Source organism: Rhipicephalus microplus, chromosome X (genome assembly GCF_043290135.1).
Source record: "Rhipicephalus microplus isolate Deutch F79 chromosome X, USDA_Rmic, whole genome shotgun sequence".
NCBI lineage: Eukaryota > Metazoa > Arthropoda > Arachnida > Ixodida > Ixodidae > Rhipicephalus > Rhipicephalus microplus.
In genome coordinates this window covers 57,191,204-57,217,009 of record NC_134710.1, presented here as the reverse complement: position 1 = coordinate 57,217,009, position 25,806 = coordinate 57,191,204, and the positions used below count along the sequence as shown (strand labels likewise).

General features: G+C 43.6%; 1 protein-coding gene and 1 long non-coding RNA gene across 6 annotated transcripts in view; one reads left to right on the top strand and one right to left on the bottom strand.

Moving 5' to 3' along the window:
- Positions 1-5,326: 5,326 nt before the first annotated feature.
- LOC142775399 (uncharacterized) overlaps positions 5,327-25,806 on the top strand; it is a 44,616-nt gene continuing 24,136 nt past the window's right edge. The window contains exon 1 of the long non-coding RNA XR_012886768.1: positions 5,327-5,635. This is a non-coding gene — a long non-coding RNA (uncharacterized LOC142775399). The remainder of the gene's footprint in view (positions 5,636-25,806) is intronic.
- Positions 9,494-25,806, bottom strand: part of LOC119185602 (uncharacterized) — a 53,529-nt gene continuing 37,216 nt past the window's right edge. For all 5 annotated transcript variants that reach the window (XM_075876767.1, XM_037434570.2, XM_075876768.1 and 2 more), the window contains one exon: positions 9,494-25,703. In XM_075876767.1, coding sequence (XP_075732882.1) covers positions 22,200-25,574 — 3,375 coding nt within the window. In that variant the 5' untranslated portion in view covers positions 25,575-25,703 and the 3' untranslated portion in view covers positions 9,494-22,199. The remainder of the gene's footprint in view (positions 25,704-25,806) is intronic.

Genomic DNA, 25,806 nt, shown 5'->3' with positions numbered 1-25,806 from the left:
GCATGGGCGGTGGCGAAATTTCGACTTTATCTATACGGACACCCATTTTCGGTAGTTACCGACCACCATGCACTCTGCTGGCTCAACTCTCTGAAAGATCCATCAGGCCGCCTTCGTCGCTGGGCTTTGAGCCTGCAAGAGTTTTCCTATTCGGTGGTCTACAAATCTGGCCACCTACACCGTGATGCCGATTGCCTCTCCCGGTACCCTGTCGACGATCCTGAAGACACTGACGAGCCCACGGAGAACTCTATCTTGTCAGTGTCCGACTTCCTTAATATTGGGGAAGAACAGAAGCGTGATCCAGAGCTGCTTGACATCATCAGCCGTATGGAATCCTCCACAAATGATGCTTCCGTCCGCTACTTTGTCATTCAAAAGGGTGTGCTATACCATCGCAATTTCCGACCAGACGGGCCTGAACTTCTCATTGTTGTGCCTAAGCATTTGCGCCGCTGTGTTCTCACCGAACTTCACGACGCTCCCACGGCTGGACACCTTGGCGTATCCCGCACGTACGAGCACGTCCGGCGCCGTTTTTTCTGGCCAGGCCTTGCTCGTTCGGTACGACGATACGTTGCCACGTGTGACCTATGCCAACGTAGTAAAACACCGTCGCTGCTACCCGCTGGCCATCTTCAACCAATTGACATACCCGCGGAACCATTTTACCGTGTTGGGTTTAGACCTGCTTGGTCCTTTTCCCACATCAACATTGGGAAACAAATGGATAACCGTTATTACAGACTACGCTACCCGCTACGCTATTACGCGAGCTCTACTGACCAGCTGTGCAACCGACGTCGCTGACTTCTTGTTACGGGACGTTATATTGATTCACGGTGCTCCGAGACAGCTTCTCACAGACCGTGGCCGTACATTTCTATCCCAAGTCGTCGCCGACATTCTGCGTTCTTATTCCACGCAACACACACTGACAACCGCTTACCACCCTCAAACAAACGGCCTCACGGAACGATTTAACCACACTTTAACAAATATGCTTGCTATGTACGTGTCGCCCGACCACCGAGACTGGGACCTTGCCTTACCCTACGCAACTTTCGCGTATAATTCATCCCGTCACGACACAGCGGGCGTTTCGTCGTTCTACTTCTTGTACGGAAGAGAGCCGACTTTCCCACTGGACACAGTCATCTCAGCTCACACCTCGTCCACCAGCGAGTATGCCTGCGACGCGATTGGGCGAGCCGATCATGCCCGTCAGCTCGCTCGCGCTCGGCTGATGGCGTCACAAACCAACCAATGCCGTCGGTACGATGCGGAACATAGAGACGTACATTTCGCTCCTGGTACCCTACTTTTACTCTGGTCCCCTCCTCGTCGGCTGGGCCTATCCGAAAAACTTCTGTCTCATTACACGGGACCCTACCGTATATTGCGTCAAGTAACACCTGTCACCTACGAGATCAGCCCCATCTGTCCATCATCATCTACTATGCGGCCCAGTGATACCGTACACGTCTCGCGGATCATGCCCTACAATAATGCGTCAGATATCGACGTTTAAAGCACCGGGTCCGCCGCCGGGGGTCATGCTACGTGCCAGTACATGGAGCTGAAGAAGACAAAGCAGATAGACTGGCGCGAGCTAATCCGTGTGGCTGGCGCTGCTCGCCTTACCGGCTGAAAATACATCGGTGACCACCCCTCTGAGTCAGTCTCCTTCCTGTAACAATATGTAGGGTTTAACGTCCCCAATATATGATGAGAGACGCCGTAGTGCAGGGCTCCGGAAATTTCGACCACCTGGGGTTCTTTAAAGTGCGCCCAAATCTGAGCACACGGCCCTACAACATTTCCACCTCCATCGGAAATGCAGCCGCCGCAGCCGGGATTTGAACCCGCGACCTGCGGGTCAGCAGCCGAGTACCTTAGCCACTAGACCACCGCGGCGGGGCTATAGTTTCGTCACCTTGAGTCGCCAGCATTGCTCGTCTTCATCGCCGCGGTATTCTAGTGGTGAAAGAGCAAGGCAATCACCAGTGGGACCATGTCCTGGTGTGAAGCGCGAGCGCTGTGCGCGAGCTGTGGACGCCGAGTCTGACTGTTCCTCCGGATGTCTGCCTGCTAAGACGTCGTTAATAAGCCCCCTTTCAACATATATACGCGCACATACAAACACACGAACATGAAAAGAGCAGGAAAATCTGGCATCTGAAGATAATGGCGGCCAGCGACGCCCGTGCCTTTATGAAAAGCGTGTCATCGCTTTATTTTTATTGTTTCTTACATGCACTGCGAAGCTTCTTCTCTATCGGGCTCGACCAACCCGACCAATGGTCGGGCGATGGGATAAACCTATTATCCTTCCACTCCTATAGAGTGGAGGATAATAGATAACAATTGTAGGTATGCGTGTTCGCGCATGCGCGTCCAAAATTTATTTGAGCCAAGTGAGAACCCAACTGAATGCGAGCGGAACTTAAAGTAATTTTGTGTCCACTCTAAAGCCTAACCTGATAATTTCATTTCACTTGAAAGGCTTCAGCCGTGAGCTGAATTGTCTAGTTTTGCACCAAAATACACAACCGCGAATACCTGCTTCGCGCCACTTGATCGTGCAACTATTTTCCAAGTATCCATCTAATGACTTCATTAAAAGAGTTTATTGCGTCACAAATCTACCCTCCCCCCAAAAAATTATAACCCGCCAAGTACGAGAGGAGTTAGAGATTCGCCGCATGCTGTAATTACTTCCCTTTTTCTCTCACCCTGGCACCGCGCTGGATGTTAAGCAGGGAGGAAAGGCGCGGGTGAAAGATGTTACGTCACACGCTCTTCATGACCTTGACAACTTTTTCTTCCTTTAAAATGAAAGTGTTTCATGCCGGTGTCCACCAAAACTTCACTGACGTATTTACATCACGGATATGACGCTGTAAAATGTACGCTAACAGATGACAAAAGAAAAAAAAAACTATAGAAGAAAAAAAATAGCCCTTCGCCAGGAATCGAGCCACGAGCCCTCGCTCCGCAGCACGCACCGTTATTCGCAGTGTTCATAGACTGTCGTGCCACCTAGCGGAATTCAAGAGCTTCCTCTCGAGGATGAACAATAGGCAGACGCTCCCTTGCTCGACTGGGCTAGCTAGCCTCAGTGTTAACGCGTTAGCAATAAACGAACACAAACGACTTTGTATGTTTCGTGCATCAGTGAATATACCGGACTGTTCGTGTTGCGATAAAGCGGATTCGTTCTTGCAAGAGGCGAAATTTTCGGGAAAGCACGTGGTAACTCGCGCGTTCCATTATAGCCCGCAGAGTACACATATCAGCATCACAAGATTTTCTGCAGCCACAATGGCTAGTTAAATGCAATCGTCTGACCTTTGCAATTGAAACTTGCATCGTTTTACGTGCGTATAACATTCTTCAGTGCTTAGTGCACTCCATAAATCCCACAACATTAATTGTACGCGGAAAGTAGCACAGGCTCGCGATTCATTCTTCCAAACCTTGGTCAACGCCGTGCCGCTAGATTTTTACGTTTTTTATGAAATGACAACATCAAAACCTGGGGTTGTTTAACGTGAACCCAAATCTGAGCACACGGGCCTACAAGGCTACAAATGCACGACATTTCCGGACAGTCTTGCTTATATTGTTAGTATACATTAACCATCTTGACACCAGCAAGGCTCCTACTACTAGGTGCTTGCGGGTCTAGTAATGAATCGAAGCAGGAAGTAATGTGACCAAAACGCAGTTTTCATCGATAAAGCACGCAAACTACTATAAGACGGAAGATACAACTGGAGTGCCGTTTGACCAATAGAGTAAGCGCCAATCCTCTTGTATCTGTTCCTTTCATCTGTGTCATTTGCTTGATTAGTGAACACTCACAAAGTGCACTAACTTGCCTGAACAAGGTAATGTTGAGCACACTGGAGTATACCCATGCATGGAACAATGCCCCCTCCCCCGTCCCCCATAAGATCGAAACTTTCGAAGCTGGAAGTAAATCATCCGCCACATGCAAAAAAAAAAATTAAAAAATCTGCACAGTTGTTTAGCCATAGCCACCACGTCAACGGGCCATCAGGTCCCTTAAAAATGAACATTGACGCGATGTATTGTTAGCAGGCAAGTTTTATTTAATTACTGTAGCGAATGTTCCTCTTCATGTGTCCTTAAAAGTGTGTCATGGAAATTAGGAAGAGGACACCGACCATTAAAAAAAATCCAGAATAAATACATTTCGGTGACCTTGATGCAGCCTTGCTCACAATGACGGGAGCCTTGTTGACTAAATTGCGAATAAAGCTCTCCTCAGGGGAGCCAAAACGCATTCTCCAGTTCTCTCTGTCTCTCTGTTTATTTTTTTTTTGTGGCTCCCCTTCTTTTATTTTATGTTACTTCCCCAACAGACGTGCTTCGGTCAAAGCCTTGACTTTGTAGGTCGTGAGAAATGAACATTGATGAAATATTGTCAGCCGCGGTCTTGTTCCAAGGACTGCAAACTAAGTACAAATATATTTTCGCGACCTGAATACAGAAGTAGTATTTTCAGGTTGAAAAAGTAGCAGCAGGTCAGTATTTTTATTTACCGTGCGCCAGAGCGTTCCTTTTCTTTCTCGTTATTGCTTTCTGCATAAGAGCATGCAGATGAGCATATGTACAGTGTCTAGAAATATTTCTAGACCCTGTAGCGTATGCGCTGTCTGCTTCGTCTTCCTCGCAGCACGCACGTGGCAACATGTTCTCATCGAATAGTGTGACGGCCGATGCATGCGATGTTGCGAGGAGCAATGTCTTTACCGAAATGAAAGTGCTGACAAAATATCGCCTGCGTGACCCTGAATGCGCAGTCCCTAAAGACCCTTAGAGCTAAGCAAAAGCCATCAGCCTAGCCTTTTTACCAGTATTCACTACATTAGCAATGTCTTTACCGAAATGAAAGTGCTGATAAAATATCGCCTGCGTGACCCTGAATGCGCAGTCCCTAAAGACCCATGGAGCTAAGCAAAAGCCATCAGCCTAGCCTTTTTGCCAGTATTGACTACATTAGGTCGGTGAAAGTGCGCTAAATATTGCTCCTGAATATTACAAATGCGCGCTGTGACTAGCAGCTCGTGCTGGCCGCACTGCACCATCACAATGTTCACTGCGATTCAGATGCACTGTTAAAGAACGACTATAACGCAACAAATCTCTGACGCAAAAAAAAAAAAAAAAGCAGCGCCCCACGCGCAGTCAGCTGAGAGCCGGAGCTAGCGTTAAACCGCATCTAGCCGGTCTGAGAGCGCCACCGGCGCCATCAAGTCTCGTCGTCTAGACAACCTTGGCTGCCCGCCTTCTTTCGTGGCTGCCCCGTATTGCTGCGCGCCGGGCACACAGCGCGGGAAAGGGGCGACATCGTCTTACATGTCACTGCGTGCGCTGGTGATGAACCCTCCCGTGTGTGTGCGTGTGGTGCGCGTGGCTTCACGATAGAGTTTATTCGGTAGAGTTTATTAGTCGGTGTTTAGTTTGAAATGTGTCTGCGCTCTGTGCTCGACCTGTGTGTTCTTAATGGCATGATCGTGTTCTGTCAGTGCTGATCATTGCGAAGGTGCACCATCCTGAAGACCGGACCTGCGGATTCATATTGCGGAGCACTCGAAGTGAAACAGTGAGTACCGCTCTCACGTTGTTCCGTTCAGCGCTTTGTTAACTGCGTGAGCACGAGAATAACGCCTTCAAACAATTTTGTTTTCAACTAGTTGATTACCAATCAGCATTTGTTTACTTAGCGAGAATATTTGTCCGACCTGTTTCACGGGGATGATGGAGAAGTGTGATTGTGGGCAAGTTTTTTTGTTTGTTAGAATTGTTTGGTGTACAAAGCAGAGCGAGCATGCGCCGCTGTGGTTCAGCGAAGAATTTGAACAGATTTTTGCGGTGCCCTTTGTTGGCAGCCGTGTTTAACGGGACCCTCTCGTGATGAACATAAATTTTAGTTTACTATTTAATACATGTTTGGGGACGGTGCCTGTCAGCTCTAAGCATCAACCGTATCTAAGCCGCATATGCTTGCGCATGCCGGTAGTTCATTTGCTCTCTCTCTCTTTTTTATTGCAGAAAAACACCGAGAACGGAAAACAACCGCGTGGTGTCCATATCGTTCTTTTCGATCCTTTTTCGTTTTGTGCGCTAATACTACCGTGATAACTCGGGTAGATGCATCGGGTGACAACACAGCATATTGGTTCGCGTTACTTGCGCCTCGCGAAGTTTGCCTATTTGTAATTCATTCAATTTCGTTAAATTAATCTTCACCGGTATTTTCGCTCACCCGCAACGTAGCGTAACACTCCCGGCAGCCGTGTCTGTGCGCGGATCGAGCACTGCAGCTGGACTTGTGTTTGAACGGACCTTTCATCTCTGTGTGGCCGAATTGCCTACTTGAACAGTCCAAACGCTTCTTTGAGCATGACTGCTAACGTTCGAGCACATTTTATTTTATTGCGCTTGTTTCCATCATGCGTAACTTTCATAATATTCTTGTTATTCAGAGTTATATTGCCCTCGCCTTGCTTTGGGGTTTAACTTCGCTAAGTACTTCAGATGTCAAAGGTATTTTCGCCATGTGAAGGACATTATTAGTTTGTTTTTGTTGCACACAAAACACTCTAATGTTATACATACTGCACGGTATCTAAGCATGTGTTGCAGCCAAAATGTAAGATTGGGCAGCATATTTATCTGGGAACACAACACGCACAGCCACTGAACAGCCACAGCCACTGAACAGTTATGCTTTCTCAGCCTGCCAACATGATTGAAACAAATGGCCCTAATTTAGCAGTATGCAATGGTCATTGAGGGAAAGTAACAGGGTCACTTTATTCCAAATTTTCCAGCCAATTTGGCGGCTATGGCAAATGTGTTTGAAAAAAAAAATCGTGCTGATTTAATGCACTGAAAACAGTGTACTGCTGGAATATTTCAGAGAGAAAAAATATTTTCGGTCACGTGGTTGCCTTTTAAGCTTCCCAGATTGTTGTCTGAGTGTTGTTTTTGAAAAAAAAAAGTATTTTACAAGTACCACTCCTTCTTTCTATACCAAGTTTGGTACATGTTAAGTAAAGGGGCTTATGTAGGGTGTTTGAAGCTCAGTAATAATAATACAATTTTTCGGCCACATACGTCTCAGAGAATTCAGCCAAAATGTGTTACGCTTGCATTTTCTCATTGCGATACTGCACTTTGCATGAATATCTGAGCTGTGACTACTTACTTCACAGAAAAGATATTTTGGTGAAAAATTATTTTTAGACATCTCAAACTCTTAACCTCTACGAGAAAAGATCACTCATTTTACAGAATTGTCATTTTTGTCCATATTGTGACGCAATTTTCACCATGTGGTAGCCCAAATTAAAATCACCTTTTACTTAAATTGAAAGCAAATAAACAGTTCTTTGTGTGTGACAAGTTTCATCATTACAATTTCTGTTTTAAAGAATAAAATATTTTTGAATTTTCCATCAATGGCAATGGGGAACTTCGAGGCGTCGGCTGCCGTATGACCAAATGGCGAATGTGGAACTTCAAAAATCATTTAGGGGCAAAGCTCTTAAGGCCGTGGGTCGTTCCCTCCTCTGTAGTCGTACTATAGTAGTATGTAGCCATTCTATGAGTTGCACAATAAATGGCGTTAGTAGTTTTCACTGCATATACACGCACAAAATGATGATTAGTGGGGCGAATCGTTCGTCCGTACATTCGTGCGTCCGTTCGTGCATCCGCCCGTCAGGGCTTCCATCTGTTGGTCTGTCCGTGAGTCCGTCCATACTTGCGTCAGACTGTCTGTCAATCCGTTTGTGCGTCTGGACGGACGGACGCTTAGCCCCACTCATCATCGTTCACTCCGTGAATATGCTGTGATCTTTTTCTCAAAACACAAATTACTATGGCAAAATTTGGTACGTGAAAAAAACTGTTTATTTGCTTTCGATTTAGGTTCAAAGGTTATTTTAATTGAACCACCACAAGGTGCAAGCTGTGTCTCATTAGGGACAAAACAACTATTTTGTATATTTCGCAATTTTTACTCTTAAAGTTTGACAGCTTGAGAGGTCTAAAATATTTTTTTCTCTAAATATACCTTATGTGGATTAAGCACCACTCCTCAGATATTCATTCAAAGTGCAGTATTGATATAGAAAAATGCAGATATATCATATTTTGGCTAAATGATTTGAGGTGTATGTGGCCGAAAAATGGTAATGATATTATTGAGCTTCAAACACTTTACGCAGGCCCTTTACTTAACTTGTAGACCAAATTTGTCACCGAAGAAGAAGTACTTATAAAATAATTTTTTTTTTCAAACACCCAGACGAGATTCCAGGAAGTTCAGGTGGCAGCCATATGACCAAAAAATTATTTGTCTGCGAAATATTCTAGCAGTTAACTTTTTTAATGCAATAAATCAGCGATTTTTTTCCGGATACATTTGAGATGGTCACCAAAATGGCTGGGACGTGTCTGACGTGGAATGACCCAATAGCCAATTCTTCCATCATATAATCGTGTCAACGTGAGCCAGTTCAAGGACACTAGTATCATTTGAATTTTAACCCGCAACTACACACTACTTAATTTTACAAGTTACCTGCACTGAATACCTTCTCAACGTGCATTCCGTCATGTATGCTCAGTGGCGTTGTGCTTTTGTGCAATAAGATAAAATAAGTATATGCTGTGGTGATTTGTACTGCATTCCTTATAAACTAATCGAATTAGTACCATGGTAGATCTGCAGAAATACACATGTAGCTGAGTTGATGCATACTTAAGCATGGAACTTGACATTCACTTAGGTTGGTTCAGATCAGTGATCATCAAAATTTAAATCTAAAATTAGTAACGTTTTCGATTTGTAAGTTTCTTTACTCTAAAATTGAATAATACTTTCTAAGACCACACATTTCTAAGACCATACCTACTGTGGGGCCGATTCCCCACAGTAGGTATGAGCCACAAATGAAGGGCAACAAGAACAAGACTAAGAACAAGTGCATTTGGATCTTTTTTTGAGGGGGGGTTGATGCAACCAGTAACTCTATTTTTATTACGGTACCATTCCGAAAAATTCTTATGGCCATGTGTTCATTGCACACTTAAGCACAACCAGGACACAACTAAGTTTTGACCACTGATTGGCTTAGGAGCCCTTTAAGGAATAGTGTTTTTTTTAACCTTCCAAACAGGACTTTTTCTGGTGGGGGTTAGATTTGCAGTGCTGTCTGAAGGTGTGACATTCTGGTAACCAGGCAGGTTTTCTCAGGAGGCAAGTGATTTAATATGTATTTAAAATCTGGTAGAAATATCATTGCCTTATGTCAGTGCACTGGGGTCTCACTATAGGATATCGTCTTTTCAAGACAGTGCTGAAATAAAAAAACAAAAAGTGCCCAGGCTTATTACAACCTAGGGCTCTCAGATTCTAGCTGGATGTGACAGTTTCATTTAGTAGCAAAGCAAGGTAAAAATAACATCTTTATTTCAGTGCCCATCACTCAAAAAGACTGGCAACATGGATGTCTTGTATCTGTAAATATTTGGGGATGGGGGAGGGGAAGAGGAGTGTGCGCACATCAACAGTTTTGACATGAATGAGTTTATTTCCATTTGCACGAAATGAAGTCTGAAATTCTTATAGTGTGCAAATGCAACTCGAACTCCTTGTTGATCATAAAACATAGACTGCATATATACAAGGCAAACATGCGATTGGGACAGAAACAGTAGAACCATCATTGCTTGCAATGGTGAGCCAACGTTTATTGTCCAGCAGACAGTTCCAATAACAAAAAAGGGGAGATATACAAGCAATCTTTCAAAAACCCATGTATTTCTGTTTTTACCACTGTATAAAAAAGTGAACCTTCAAACATTTTTTTTAGAAGGACTTGCTCAGGTGAATCGGGCTGAAGGAAGGAAGATAGCAAAGATCAATACGACACAAATACAAGCTTTATCTATTATACAAGCTGGAGAGAATGGACATAGCAATAACACAGAAAAAAAAGAAAAACCAAGGCATTTTTTTTACTGGCCATTTGTAATGTGTTCAGAGCAGTGAAATTGTGTGTCAAGCATAATAAACATCCATCACGGGAGATTTCGAAGTACAGGAAAAAAATAAATAACCAAAGAAGCAACTTCAAGTCACCTAAACCCACTCAAACATTCACACACTCCATCCTTAAGGCTCTGACAAGGCAACACGTTCACTTATTGGCACATAGTGTTGTCCATTAAGCAGTGGTGCCATTTTAACATGCGCTGGACAATGAAGAAACCCTTCAATGAGACCAACATTTATGCTTATTTTTCCGTCATTTGTGGCAAGAAAAAAGATGCACACACACAAAAAAACATAGATAATAAAAGATATCAATTTACAACTTGAGGGAAATTTTAGTATCAAATACTAATGCTCCTTTTCCTAGCCAGTGATAGCAGAGAAGGTTGTTTAACATGCAGTAAGAACAATGGCAATGAAATATAAAAGCAGTGGCCTGCATGACAAAACACAGTGAAAAGATTAACTAAGTTCTGGACTCGGTGCAAAAAAGCATAGAAAAGAAAAATGAGAAATTTCCTCACGAGTAAATGAGAACAGATTCATGCGATACGTCATCTGCATTTATTTTTTGTGCATTTGAATCATAGAAAAAGCAAATACACTAAAGTTGACACATACATTGTAGAGCCTTTGTAACACGCAACACGTACACCTCATGCAGGAAGGAATACAGCGCCCTGCCAGAAGATAGTAAAATACAGTTCACTACAACATACAAGAAATCCTACAATGTAAATGACCCTTTTGGAATAATTACGTATATGCAGCTTAAAGCTCATATAAAGTAAAACAATAACAGCAGGAAAAAGATAGTTAAAGCACAATCTTATCAAGTTCCCAATCTAACCAAGAAACTTTAGTTTTCCAGCAAATACCAATAGAGCATAGTGTTGTCATCAACTCTAATCAACTAACTTGGCCACCAAACCTGATTTTCTGAAATAACCAGTATTTTCAGTATTTACTGAAATAACCGAGTAAAAAAAAAAGCGATTTCCTCATGATTGTGATTAAAACTTTTTTTTTTGAACATGCACTCCAATGCCTCCGAGTTAAACCATCTAGCTGTCCTAGTTGCGGGCGGCACTAGCTTTATTTTGACGAGGCTGCATGACATGCCCATGTACAGAACTGACTCGGCAGTCCATACTGGCTGGTACTAGGGCGGCTGTTTTTGTTGTTTCATGGTTATAAGATAAACAACACTAATGATCTCTACGGAACTTTTTTTCTCTGTCTACTCACATAATCGCTGCATTCTTTCTGCCTATCTTCGCATATCAGTAGCCTGTTAGTTTCACGCGACTATCCAGGCCCATAGCCAAGGGGGGCACACGAATCGGTAATTACTTTCAAGGTGACAAGGGGCACACGAATACAGGCACCAACAATAAGAAAATGGTGACTGTCGCAGAAACGAGACGAGACAAGGTGGACTGCGTTCGATGCGAACGAACTGCAAGAATCTTCTTTTTTTTATTTTGCTTTATTAACGCGCGCGCTCTTCCGTGCCCCTTGTATTCTGCTTCTCCTTGTCTTCGGCGAGTTTTAATAGCTTCGGGCCCACATGAAGTTTTGCTGTCCTCACTGGAAACAACCTTCAAGTTGGTAGATATGCTGTACAGGTCTTCGAATGAGTTTTTCATTGGTTTTCAAAAGGCAGGAACGTATCTTCTCATCGACTTCCGAATAAATTTCCATGACTTTAGCCAGGTTCCAAAGTGATCTAGGAGTGCGTGAACCAAGCAATACGATACCTCCTCGGTTCACTCTCGTTTCTTTTTTACTTGCGTAAGCTTGCCCTCTCAATTCCTTCAGATATTCCTTGTTCCATCTTTTTCACCAATCTTTCATGACGTTTTGCCGTTTTCTTTAGATTTTTTTAATGTTGACTTCGTGTTGATTATTGTCATTGCCTGGAATTTCCCATCTATTATGTCAGCTGGCACAATAGGTAGCGGCTCATCCGGTTCGCTGTATACCTAGGTTAACGGCCTGTTGTTAAGCACCGCTTCATCTTCAGTGGCTATTGTTTCCATCTCTTTTCTGGTTTGCAGTCTCTTTCCGATGACTCTCCTCATTGATGATTTCATGCTTCGTATTATTCTTTCATAGAAGCCTCCCCACCAAGGCGCTTGTTTGGCGATAAAACTTCCACTTTATTTCATCTCCTTGGTTAGCTCTTCTAGAGACTTCTTCTTATAACTCCTTCAGCGTATGATTGATTTTTTTGTTGGCTCTCTTAAACGTCCTTGCGTTGTCACTATATATTGTTCGACATAAGTCTTTTCTCGCTGTAAATCTTCTGAATGCATGTGAGCATCCTTCTGTTTTACAGTTGTCAACAACTTCGAGATAAATAGCTCTTGTTGTTGCACACACGAATACTGCGATGTTCAGTTTTGTTATGCCTCTCACGGATTCTTTTATAAGCATCAGACCTGTAAAGTCTACACCAGTCACTTCAAATGGTTGTCGGTGGTTTACTCTGTCAGCAGGCAGGGGTGCTGTGTCTTGCCTAATTGGTTTCGCGTCAAATCGTTGACACTTTAAACATCCAAGAATAACCTTCTTCACCAGCTGCCTTCCTTGAATTATCCAATATTTCATTTTAAGCTGCGACAGTGTTGCACTGACTCCTCCATGCAGCGCGAGTTGATGCACGTCGTACTAGCAGCTTAGTAGCAGCCGTCCACTTTGGTAGCACAATTGGATGTTCTCCACTTGAGACATACGACCCTTGTGCCTTATTAGTCCTTGTTCATCTTCAGACTTCCATACCACAAAGAAACATACTTGTTGTCTTAGTCTTATTGCTCTTGTTGAGTATGATATGTTCCCGTATCTTTTGTTGCTCCAATTTGATGATCGCCGTCTCTGCATTCTTTAGTTCCTCAAAACTCAGATCGCTGATTATCTGCTTCTTTCTTACAATCTGTATGTATCTCAGAACCCAAGCTATTACTCTGAGCAATCTTATGTAATTTCCATACTTCTCTGCGTCGATCATGACTGAAATTGACGTGTATGTGTTAGTAGCATAACATTCACTATTCTCGGTGTCTTCTTCCCTTTCTGTCTGCCCTGTGGTCTTGTTTTCCGTGACAAGCCACTTTCGACCATGCCAACATAGGTCCAACTGTATCATTTGCACTTACACCTCTTACACCACTTACACTTACACCACTTACACCAAGCGCAAAAGCATTTGCGCTTACACCTCTGGTCAGAATGCCTTCTTAATATCAGCTGTCATTGCAATGCGATGGTGTCGGAAGTTCATCAGCATGTGCACGAGATCACAATTGAGATTTGGTACAGTTTCGAGGTTGTCATTTAGAGATGACCTTTTTGTGGACGATGATGACGCATCAAGTACTATTTCTTATCTTTGTTGTTTGATGATCTCCCTTGATGACGTTTGATGCAGCATGTAGTAGCAGTGTGTCATTAGTGCCCTTTGTTCCTCGGTCACTTCTGCCACTCCACTATTCAAGTACTTTCTGATGGCATTGTCGTAACATCGCAACACACTTTGGTCCTTCCGTAACCTTCGAGTGAATTGCTTCAATCTGGTCATTGTGACACCCTTGTTTTCATCAAGCTCCATGGTATCTTTCCATGGAAGTTGTACTGAGTATCTTTTCTCTTCGCACTTCTTGCTAAAATACTCCATCACACTCTCTTCTTTCTTTGCGTTTTGCTCGGTGCCCTTTATGCTGATGGTTTCTATGTCCCAGAAATGCCTTAGCTCTGTTTCTATGACAGACTTGTTCACTTCAACGTGAAGTACCATAACGGTTCACTCTTTCATTAACATTGTGGCTAACTTAGTTTTGCCCTGTACTGTCCAACCAAATATGGTCTCTGTTGCTGGCAGCTGCTCTTCCAGTATTTGGATGTCTCCGGTCATTACTTGCCAGTACTGGTCTGATCAAACGAGGATTCCGATTTCTCTGCAGTCTGTGCTTATAGATAAACCGTTAGCTAACTTTAATCCGTCATCTTCATACTTTTTCAGTGAAACTGGCAGCAGGGGTATTTTTTCTTTTGATATAATGTCAACCTTGAGTGCTTCCAACAAAACTTCTTCACCACTATATGCGCTTTTAAGTGTGACTTCAACTGAATGCATAGTCTTTTCCTCTTGTCCTCCTCCGAAAGAGCCTACAGTCACGTCTTTCTTTTCCTTTGACCGTGCAACCAAACTTTTTTGACAAGCTCTTAAGGATGAATGTTCTTTGGCTACCAGTGTCCAACAGAATTCGACAATAGCAGGACTTGTTTCCACCTAGCGCTATTGCCATTGCAGTCTGCAGAAAAATGCTTGATGATATATTTGTATATTGGCAGGTTGACCTTTGCTCTTCCCGATTTTCATTTTTACCTTGAATGGCTGCTGTGCCCTGTGCTGCGAGTTCTTTTCCCCGGCACATAGACGTTGCGTGCCTTTTCCTGCATATCTTGCATCTTATGCTTGCCTTGCATATTTTGGCGGTATGTCGAGGCCTTGTGCAATGGAAGCATCTATGAGACCCTTTCAGCTTCATTTTCTTCTCTTCATATGGCATATTCTTTCTTTAATCATCAGAATAGTAGGTATTAGTCTCACAGAATATGCAAAACTTTGCCGCAGTGCTTTGAAAATAACCATTCTTTTCTGTTACCTACTGTAAAATTTGTTTGTGTGGCTTTCCTTGCGCTATACAGATTCCTCTCTGCACTCAGCTTGGTCTTCTATATACCTCATCAAGCGCTTCAGAGTTTCTTCATGATGTTTAGTTGCATTCTGATCTTGATCTGAAAACCTACCGGCCGATTCTCTTTGTTTCAGTTGGAACCCCATTCGCATCTCCGCAGGTAAAGATCTTTTCAATACTGGTAGTAGCATCGATGCATAGGACTCGATTTTCACGCCTAAGGATTCCAGCCCACATGTATGCACTTGTACCTTGTCTGACAGTCTTCTCAATCCTTCATAGTCACTGCAGCTAGCTACTGTACTCAAGTTAGTTAGCTCTTTCATGTGCATTTCTATAAGCGCTTCGTATTTCCCGTATCGGTGCTTCAGCATGTCGATAGCTTTCACATAATTACTGTATGAATATTGAAGTCCCTCCATGGCAGCTGCCGCTCTTCCGGTTAGCGATGACAGGAGGTACATGAACTTTTGATTCTCGCTTAATTCTGTTCTCACATGAACAGACAATTCAAACTGATGCCAGAATCTCTGCCACTTCCGCTTGTTGCCATCAAACTAGGTTAATTTTACCTTTGGTAGCTTTACTGCATTTGCTTGCAGCGCTTGCCTGTCATTGCCATTCCAAGTGACCTGTTCCCTCACTGGCTCATGCCCCTCTTGTCGACAAATGATGATTGATTGATTGATTGATTGATTGATATGTGGGGTGTAACGTCCCAAAACCACCAAATGATTATGAGAGATGCCGTAGTGGAGGGCTCCGCAAATTTCGACCACCTGGAGTTCTTTAACGTGCACCCAAATCTGAGCACACGGGCTTACAACATTTCCGCCTCCATCGAAAATGCAGCCGCCGCAGCCGAGATTCGAACCCGCGACCTGCGGGTCAGCAGCCGAGTACCTTAGCCACTAGACCACTGCGGCGAGGCTGTCGACAAAGGTAGGCATTGATGTTATGCAGAATGCTAATCGTCTTTAGCCCGTACTCAGTGGTCCTTGCAAACTCGGCTTCGGCTGTTTCAGTCGTTATGAACTTTTCCATCTGTTTGTCCACTTTCTTTAACATGTCAGCGATGTCTCTAATCTGGCTGGCTATCAGAAATATTGCCGTAGGGTCTTCATTGTCATGAGGCTTATTTTCTGCTTCGCTCACTAGGTGGGTTATTTGCGTCCTCAGTGTTTTTTTTTTCTTCGAAATTACTTCCCTGTTCATTTTGAATAATTAAGAAAACGGCTGGTCGTTTACAAATTTCAGCAGCGAATCTTCATCCGTGACTGTGTCATCTTCCGTGTCTGTGCCGCTCTCTCAGACGGCGATGTCCCGTCTCGCTGCCGTCGGTTCGCACTGGGCCTCCTCTTCATCCGTCCTCTGTGACCTGTCCTTTGTCTCGGTATTCCGTGGCCAGTGGGAAGAGAAGTCTCTATCTTGGTCACGGCACCATGTCGCAGAAACGAGACAAGCGTGGACTGCTTTAGATGCGAACGAACCGCAAGAATCTTCTTTTTTTTATATTGCTCCTTGTCTTTGGTGAGTTTTAATGGTTACCTCGCCTGCTATAGACGGTTTCGCCAGCGCCTGCAGGTCTCTGGCAACATTGAGCGCTATCCTGAAAACACCCTTGGAGACTTCCGGTTTAGCTTGTTTTTGCGTTGTTTTAGCCTTCATTGTTGTCCGTGGTTGCTTGTATTCCTATGTTCTATGCGGATAAAATTATTCCGATGAAGCGCTCGCAACTCCAGCACAGCTGTGTCAAGCCAGGATGCAGTCTAGACGCAAGCCTGAACTAATTTTATATGCAACGTTTTGTTTTTCCAACTGAAGACAATAGAAAGAGCACCTGCATTGCAACGATCACACGCCAAAACTGGATTCCCCCTAATAGAGCGCGCAGGTTTGTTCTGTCCACATCATTAAAGACAATGTAAAGCTCAGCGCTGACTAATGGCACAGAGATGATACTTAGACGTTGCACTAGACGAAGGCCCCCAGTTACTGGGAATACATCGGTCGCTGTCGTCTTCCTCCCGTGGCAGATATGTGCGTACTGACGCCTGAAATGGGTAGCACAACGTAAAACCTAACACTGAAAATCCATCGTAAAAATGGTTGAGCAACATAATTGATGTGCACTGTTCGAAACATGGGACACTAAGTAGCCGCGCTTAACATGAATCGCCGCCCTGCCGCGGTGGTCTAGTGGCCAACGTACTCGGCCGCTGACCCGCAAATTGTAGGATCGAATCCCGGCTGCGGCGGCTGCATTTCTGATGGAGGCGGAAATGCTGTAGGCCCGTGTGCTTAGATTTGGGTGCACGTTAAAGAACCCCAAGAAGTCAAAATTTTCGAGCCCTCCACTACGACATCTCTCATATTCATATGGTAGTTTTGGGACATTAAACCCCACATAATATTCAATCAACATGAATCGCCGCACAGTGTATGTACGTCGCGGTGTCCACGTTTTGTTGTTGCTGCATTTTTTTTAAAGTGACGCCAGCGAGTGGGCTCTCATCTGTCCAGGCAAATGACTCATCGCCTGTTTTTCTGCCCCTAATGAACATTGCCGAATTTTAACTCGTTTATCTTTCAGTGTGAAAATGGACTGTGTAAAGTTTGATTCATGAATAGTTTACTCGTGAGTAAGCCATACTAGTTTGCGTGACTCAGCCGCGATCGATGTCATCGCATAATCAGTACTTTACATAATTTCTCAGTCACATGAACACTTTGGATTGCGAGTGATTCCGGTCGTTGTTTTAAATTTACCTCTATAAAGAGTGCCCGCTGTGAGACAGGCGCAGAAATAAGCATTTTATTTTGAGGTTGCGTGCTTAAACGAAAACACATATGTTGGTGGTTCGATAGGAGGCAGGTTTTCAGTTCCAGTCGAAAAAGTGAATTGTACAACTTCACTATATATCGCGCTACTCTTCTCCAGCATATAGATGATTTGAGTGCGCTTTAAAGACGCGCACAGAAAAAAAAACGAAAAAAAAAAAAAAACCAGGTGTGCGCTGTCGATTCCGTTCGCGTCCGCAAACTGCATATGACATCGTCGGCATTCAGGACCAACTTTTTCCTGCAGTGCACTAGCTGATAACCTTCTCAGCTAGTGCATTTTTTGTTGGCCACTGTTAGAGGTAACATGCAGCTGGGGGCCACACTCATTGCAACGCCTCGATGGATATTTTGCGTGGCGCCCGTCGGCCACGCAAACAGTGTTACCTGTAGCAGTGGCCGCGCCGCGCCTGTACCTCCCGTGCACTACATCGAGCCCCTTCATGTAGCTGCTAGACGTTGCTTTGAGCACATCCTAGGGAATGCGCCAGAAATCCCGAAAACACCACCGCACACATCACTCGCACACATCACGAAAACACCGCCAAAACCACGCCGGGACCATTGGAAAAGCATTACCTTTTGGCATTACCTTTTCCAGTGGCGCACTGGAAGTTTTCTGGGGTAGGCCATTCGGCGCGAGCCAGTTTGTTTACAAACACTGAAACCATCTATTGCACTGTCTGGTAAAAATGCCAGCATCGCAAATTGTTTTAAAGATAGGCAGTAGGAGGAGATAAACACTATTCCTATGACACTGCCCCACTGCCATCAACAGTAGGAATATGCTCTGAACAATGCCCTTTTTGCTGGTGACTGATTGCAGGCACCTTTTAGTGGCTGTGCAATAAAGGAGGATTTCACAAAGATTGCAAAGGTGCCCTTAGGATGAACATGTTTATTCTGACAAAAAAAACAAAAACAAAGTCCTATAGACTACAATACATGCTAGTTCATTAAGCTACCACATAGGACCAGAAATGTACCAGGAAAAATGATATGCATAATTATCTACACTAAAACCATGGCAACGCGTGGCATGTTTGGTCATTTTAAGTGCACTAGCTGCAGCAGTAGGTTCCATGATTGGCGCAGTGATACAATCACATCACCTGATTTTATGATCAAACAATTTGATAAAAATTTTTCAGCTGCACGTTAATGCCACTGGTAGATCAAAGAACATGTGCCCTGCAACAACATACAAGTGTTTTTTGGAGTGGCACTGGCATACAGTTTAAACTGTAAATTAAACACAAGCACACAAATAATACATTTACATTAAGCATGTAGATAATGCAATTCCCGTACTTTTGTTCCTAAATACATACAAAAACTAAAATAAACACAACACTACTATGGGCTATATTATTAAAAATTCAGCATAACCAAGTGAAAGCTGAACTTTATTTAGATCCAGGTGGTCAAAATTTACAACAAAACTATGCTATATAAACGAACAGATCTGCAATGCAGCAGAGGGTGCTAAGGATCTCTGGATACGGACAGGCCGCCATTTAAACCTGAACTTGGCAACGTTTAACGCTAGAACCTTATCTAGTGAGGGAAATCTAGCTGTACTATTCGAGGAGCTAGAGTGTGTTAAATGGGATATAATAGAATAGGGCTCAGTGAGGTTAGGAGGACAGATGAGGCCTATACGGTGCTACAGAATGGGAACGTCCTTTGCCATCGGAGCTTGGCAGACAGAAGAGAACTGGGAGTGGGGTTTCTAATTCACAGAAACATAGCTGGCAACATAGAGGAATACTATAGCATTAATGAAAGGGTGGTAGGTATCGTAATTAAACTGAATAAGAGATACAAGATGAAGGTGATACAGGCTTACGCGCCTACATCCAGCCATGATGACGCTTCAGTTGAAAGCTTCTATGAAGACGTGGAATCGGATATGAGTAAGGTAAAAACACAGTATACAATACTGATGGGAGACTTTAATGCAAAGGTAGGGAAGAAGCTGGAGACCAGGCAGTAGGACATTATGGCATCGGTACTAGAAACACCAGAGGAGAGCTACTAGTAGAATTCGCAGAACGCAATAATTTACGGATTTTGAATACCTTCTACCGAAAACGAGGAAACCGCAAGTGGACATGGAGGAGCCCTAATGGCGAAAATAAGAACGAAATAGACTTTATAATGAGTGCACACCCAGGCATCGTGCAGGATGTGGAAGTGGTTGGCAAGGTACGATGCAGTGACCATAGAATGGTACGGTCTCGAATTCGTATAGACTTGAGAAAGGAACGACAGAAACTGATACGCAAGAAGCCAATCAATGAGCTAGCACTTAGAGGGAAAGTACAGGAATTCAGAGTCTCACTTCAGAACAGGTACTCGGCTCTTAGTGAGGAAACCAACCTTAGCATAGATACAATGAATGATAATCTGACGAGTATCATTACGGAGTGTGCAGTGGAAGTTGGAGGCAGGGTAGTTAGACAGGACACTGGCAAGCTTTCCCAGGAAATGAAGAATCTCATTAAGAAGCGTCAAATCATGAAAGTCTCAAGTACAACAGACAAAATAGAGCTGGCAGAGCTTTAGAAGTTGATTAATAGGCATAAGGTATCCGACGTAAGAAGGTATAACATGAAGAGAATTGAACACGCTCTGAAAATTGGAGGAAGCGTCAAAGCAGTGAAGAGGAAACTTGGAATAGGCAAAAATCGGATGTATGCACTAAGGGACAAAGAAGGCAAAATAACTACCAATATGGATAGGATAGTTAAAATAGCGGAGGAGTTTTACAGAGATCTGTACAGTAGCCGGGACAACCACGACTTTAATACTGTAAGAACTAGCAGTAGCCCAGATGACACCCCACCAGTAATGATAGAAGAAGTCAGAAAAGCTTTGGAGAGCATGCAAAGAGGCAAAGCTGCTGGTGAGGATCAGGTAACATCAGATCTGCTGAAAGATGGAGGACAGATTGTGTTAGAAAAACTAGCCACCCTGTTTACGAGGTGTCTCCTGACGGGAAGAGTACCAGAGTCTTGGAAGAACGCTAACATCATCTTGATACATAAGAAAGGAGATGACAAGTACTTGAAGAATTACAGGCCGATTAGCTTGCTCTCTGTAGTTTACAAGCTATTTACAAAGGTAATTGCTAACAGAGTTAAGAAAACGTTAGAATTCAATCAACCAAAGGAACAAGCAGGATTTCGAACAGGCTACTCAACAATTTACCACATTCATACTATCAGGTAATAGGGAAATGCTCAGAATATAACCAACCACTATACATAGCCTTCATAGATTACGAGAAGGCGTTTGATTCAGTAGAAACATCAGCCATCATGCAGACACTGCGGAATCAGGGCGTCGATGAAGTATATATAAACATCCTGGAAGAAATCTACAGGGGATCAACTGCTACCATAGTGCTTTATAACGAAAGCAACAGAATACCAATCAAAAAGGGTGTAAGGCAGGGGGACACAATCTCCCCAATGCTATTTACCGCATGCTTACAGGAGGTTTTCAGAGGCCTAGAATGGGAACAGTTAGGGATAAGAAATAATGGAGAGTACCTTAGTAACCTGCGCTTTGCCGATGACATTGCTGAGTAACTCAGGGGACGAATCGCAACTCATGATTACAGAATCAGACAATGAGAGCAGAAAGGTGGGTCTTAAAATTAATCTGCAGAAAACAAAAGTAATGTACAACAACCTCGGAAGAAAGCAGCCCTTCGAGATAGGTAATAGTCCACTTCAAGTTGTAAAAGACTGTCTACTTAGGGCAGGTAATAACCACGGAGTCGAACCACGAAATTGAAGTAACTAGAAGAATAAGAATGGGGTGGAGCATATTTGGCAAGCACTCTAAATCATAACAGGTAAATTGCCGCTGTCCCTCAAGAGGAAGGTATATAATAGCTGTATCTTGCCGGTACTTAGCTACGGAGCAGAAACCTGGAGACTTACAAAAAGGGTTCAGCTTAAATTGAGGACGACGCAGCGAGCAATGGAAAGAAAAATGGTAGGTGTAACCTTAAGAGACAAGAAAAGAGCAGAGTGGATTAGGGAACAAACTGGGGTTAAGGATATCATAGCTGAAATTAAGAAGAAATGGACATGGGCCGGGCATGTAGCCAGTAGACAGAATAACCACTGGTCATTAAGGGTAACTAACTGGATTCCCAGAGAAGGCAAGCGGGTTAGGGGGAGACAGAAGGTTAGGTGGGCAGATGAGATTAAGAAGTTTGCGGGTATAAATTGGCAGCAGCAAGCACAGGACCGGGTTAACTGGCGAAGCATGGGAGAGGCTTTTGTCCTGCAGTGGACGTAGTCAGGCTGATGATGATGATGATTATATAAACAAAAAAACTTTTCTGTTTTCAATATTACATTTTTTTTCAATCAGGAACAGTCATACTGGTGATATAAAATATAGTGGATTGACATAGTCCAGCAGTTCAGATACCATTCTTTTTTTTGCCCAGTTAGGATAAGAGATATTGGTGATGAAAACCATTGTGAATCACCATAGTCCAGCAGCCGGTAGTGCAGGTGACAGTGGTAATAGGTTCACGCAAGTACAATTTTTCTGGCCTTGGGATCCCAAGTAGGTCGTGGTTTAGAGAACGGGCAGTCCTTCTTATGGTGCCTCACAATATTGTCCATGCGAGCTGAGCGGAAGCCACATTTGGAACAGTGATACTGTGATGTCATCTTATCCTTTGAGGAATTCGGCTTCTGGCAACGAATTCTGATGACACCAGCAAGTGTATCACTCACAGAGGGAGTTTGGCTACCTGCACCATCACCTACGCTCTTCTTATGAGGCACAACCTTCACCGGCTCCGAGCGTCGCTTTCGAACTTGCTTTACAGCAGTCGCTTGGCTGGTTGTGCAAGGTGTGTGCACCGATTGGTGTTTTCTTGCTGTAGTCTTTACATCTTTCACTTTTGCTGTCTTGACAGTTGACTCTTTTTCGCATGGCTTATTATTGGCTTCGGATGATCTCGAATGTACAGATGAGCTTTTTGGTGACAGGAATCCTGTTGGACATCCTAGTTTTCTTGTACTTCTTTTTCTCACTACTGCAGTTTCTTCAGCAGCTTTCTGAACTTGCTCTTTTTTGAAGACATCTAAAAGCTCATCGAATGCCTCTTCTGACTTGCTCTTTTGTGTTACAGGCTGAACATCTTCACTAACGTAGGCCTCAAAATCTTCATCGTCGCTATCTGGGATGACGACTCTCTTTCTTGGTTTTATTGGTGTACGAAGGCTCCAACGCTTTTTACTGGGAGTATCATCTCCTTGCTCATGGAGGCATTCACTTTGTGGTTTGATTTCTCTGTTCTCCCATTCAGATGTAGCAAACGTCCAACATGGCTCTTCAGCAGTCCCATCTTGCTCTTTTGTTGAGTCATCAGGTGGACGGGGTACCAGGTCAAGTGCAGCAAGAAGTATATCAGTAGGAGGGCCTTTAGTTCCGCTGGTTTCTTCATCCTTTTCAAGTGAAGTATTAATATCTGGCACATTTGTACTGTTTGTATTCATGACATTAGTAAGGCCTTCTCCTACTTGTTCCTGGATGTTCTGGTTGCAGGATTTCGCTCTTATTTCAGCTCTTTCACATACATCCTTGCCTTGATGCTCATTTTCTTGTAGGTCTTGAAGCACTCCAATGCCATCACGTCGAGCAGTATGCTCAAAAGTGTCCTTACTATCACGACACTTGGAAATGCCCATTTCTGTGTTATCATCAGACTTGCCAGGAAGTATATTAATGCTATCAGTGGTTTCTTTCTGTAACTTGTTTTCTTCAGTGTGTGGTGATTGCGGTTGAATTTCACATTGTTCCTTGGCTATAATAGGTTGGCGGCCTTGACGAGCCATTGAAGTTGCATCTGATGGTACTTTAACACTTTCAGACTCTCTTTTCTGGGAGGCTTTATGACTTTCATTATGTGAAGAGCCCTGCAACTTGCTTTTTGCACAATTGCTTGTTACAGGAATCATTGTCATTTTGTGACTTTGTTTCTTTCGCATTTCATGCAACGCCTTAGCGTCACTTAACTTGAATGCCTCCGCTTTCTGAATAGATTTTGTCTGAGGATCCGATGTTGATTGAGAATTTTCTCTGAAAACATCACAAAGTCCTGTTAATGGGTTATCTTTCTCAATCAAATGGGCTTTTGCTTTATCATTGTCAGTAGTCACGTTACTACTTGAAACGCTAGCTGCTGGTTGAACTTTCAATGTTTCACCTTTGAGCGACATTTGTCCTGGTTCATTTGTTTTTTTATGAGTATTATAGAGTTTAGTTGAGGTAATTTCTCCTCCAGATTGATCAATATTGTGTGCAACAGCACTGCAACTGGTTCGAGACAATTCCTGTCGACCAGCAGGCAAATAATCACTACTAAAATTCGCATGCTCGTCTCTGGACTCTAGGCCTTTTTTTACACTTGTACTGACTGGACTAGATTCACTTTTCTCATCCTCTATTGCACACTGTGTCCCTTCCTTCTCTTCCAAGCTTTCTTGTTCTTGGTGAAGGGCTGTGCTGCTAGCCTCTGAGTCAGAAGATGCAAATGTAGAGTAGGCCTGTGGCTTTAATATCGACACATTTTTTAATGAGGAATTTTCGTTAGTAGGACCTTGAGGTCGATGTCCCACCCTGCTTTTGGCAAGACCTGCTGCATCAGCCTTCACTATACCAGAATGCTTGCTGGCGTCTTGCTCCAGGCTTCTATCCAGTGGTCTCACAGTAGTGCGAGCACTGCTACTTCTAATGGTTTGGCTCAAAGGTTCATTTTGCTGTTCAGTATTGGCACTTTGACTAGCTTTTTTGCTGCACACTTTAGTGTTTTGGCCTACCTTAAGAGATTCTTTTGGTGGGACTTCACTGTGCTCAGGAACTATTGGAAGAGGTTTGTCACTTTTCTTTCCAAGCAATGGATTTGTTGTAGTATCAGCAATAAAATTTTTACTTGGATTTCGAGATGCACACACATCATCCGTACTTTTTAGTCTTGCACTTTCACTTGGGCTATCGGAAACTTCAGGAATGTTGCCTGCGGACTCGCTACTCTTAGAGTCCAGTAAAGCACTTGAGATATTTTTATTGGTACATTTGTCTGCATCAAGCACTTCAGCAGTGTCCAACTTCACACCAACAATGAGTGGTGCTGATGACATTTTGGATGAGTTAAGGTTAACCTCAGTACCAGGCTTTACAGACTGCACCGATACCACAGAAATGTCTCTAAAATGATTATCACCAACGTTCATGTCCATGATTCCATTCTTATTTTCCTCGATGACTTGTACTGGTTTCCCATTCGGCGAAGCTGGCTTTTCCCGACATTCTGAACCGTCGCCCTGCCCCAAGGTGACTGGCATATCAGAGCTGCTTGTCTTACTAGATTTGCTTACACCCACTGGTCCAGCTGCGTGAGGTTTACTTCCACCATCATATTCACATTCTTCCCTTTCTCCAGGAACATGTAGATTATCAAGAATTGCATTTACATCACTATTGCCATTTGCCCCAGAGAATGTTTCACATTCTTGCTGTAACTCCATCTGGCTGCTTTCAGGTGATGCAGCACACTGCTCAGCTGCATTACCTTTTGAAACCTCACGGCATGAAGGCCCAGCGTCTAGAACAGCAGCAGAGGGCTCAACCTGAGCCCCTTTCATGCTTACAAGCTTCCCATTAGCATCCTGAGACAATATTAGTTCTTGTATTTCAGAAGTTGTCGTTGTCGCTACACCAGTGAGCTGCTCTGGAAGGGCAGCTGACATCGCATTATCGAAATGATTCACTGTGCAGGCTGTTTCATCCCCTACTGCCTCAGAATCTCTAGAAAATGCCTGAACAACAACATTTTCGGAGTTTTCTTCTACAACAACAATTATAGGTTGCCCTTCCTTTCCGTGCTCAGACATTAGGATGTGCTCCCCAAGTGCTTCTGTTTGGAGGTAGAAAGTGTCGCCGCCGACAAGCTGCAAGCCAGAGCTGTTCAGGTCAATGTAGCCAATCACTTCCTCGTGGACACTTGCCTCTGATCCTGCAGTCTAAAGAAAACACACTTCACTTAGATTATGCTCAAGACAGTAAAAGTAGGTAGCTCCGCTTCACATTATCAGCAACTGTCATTACTTACATGCAACAAAAAAA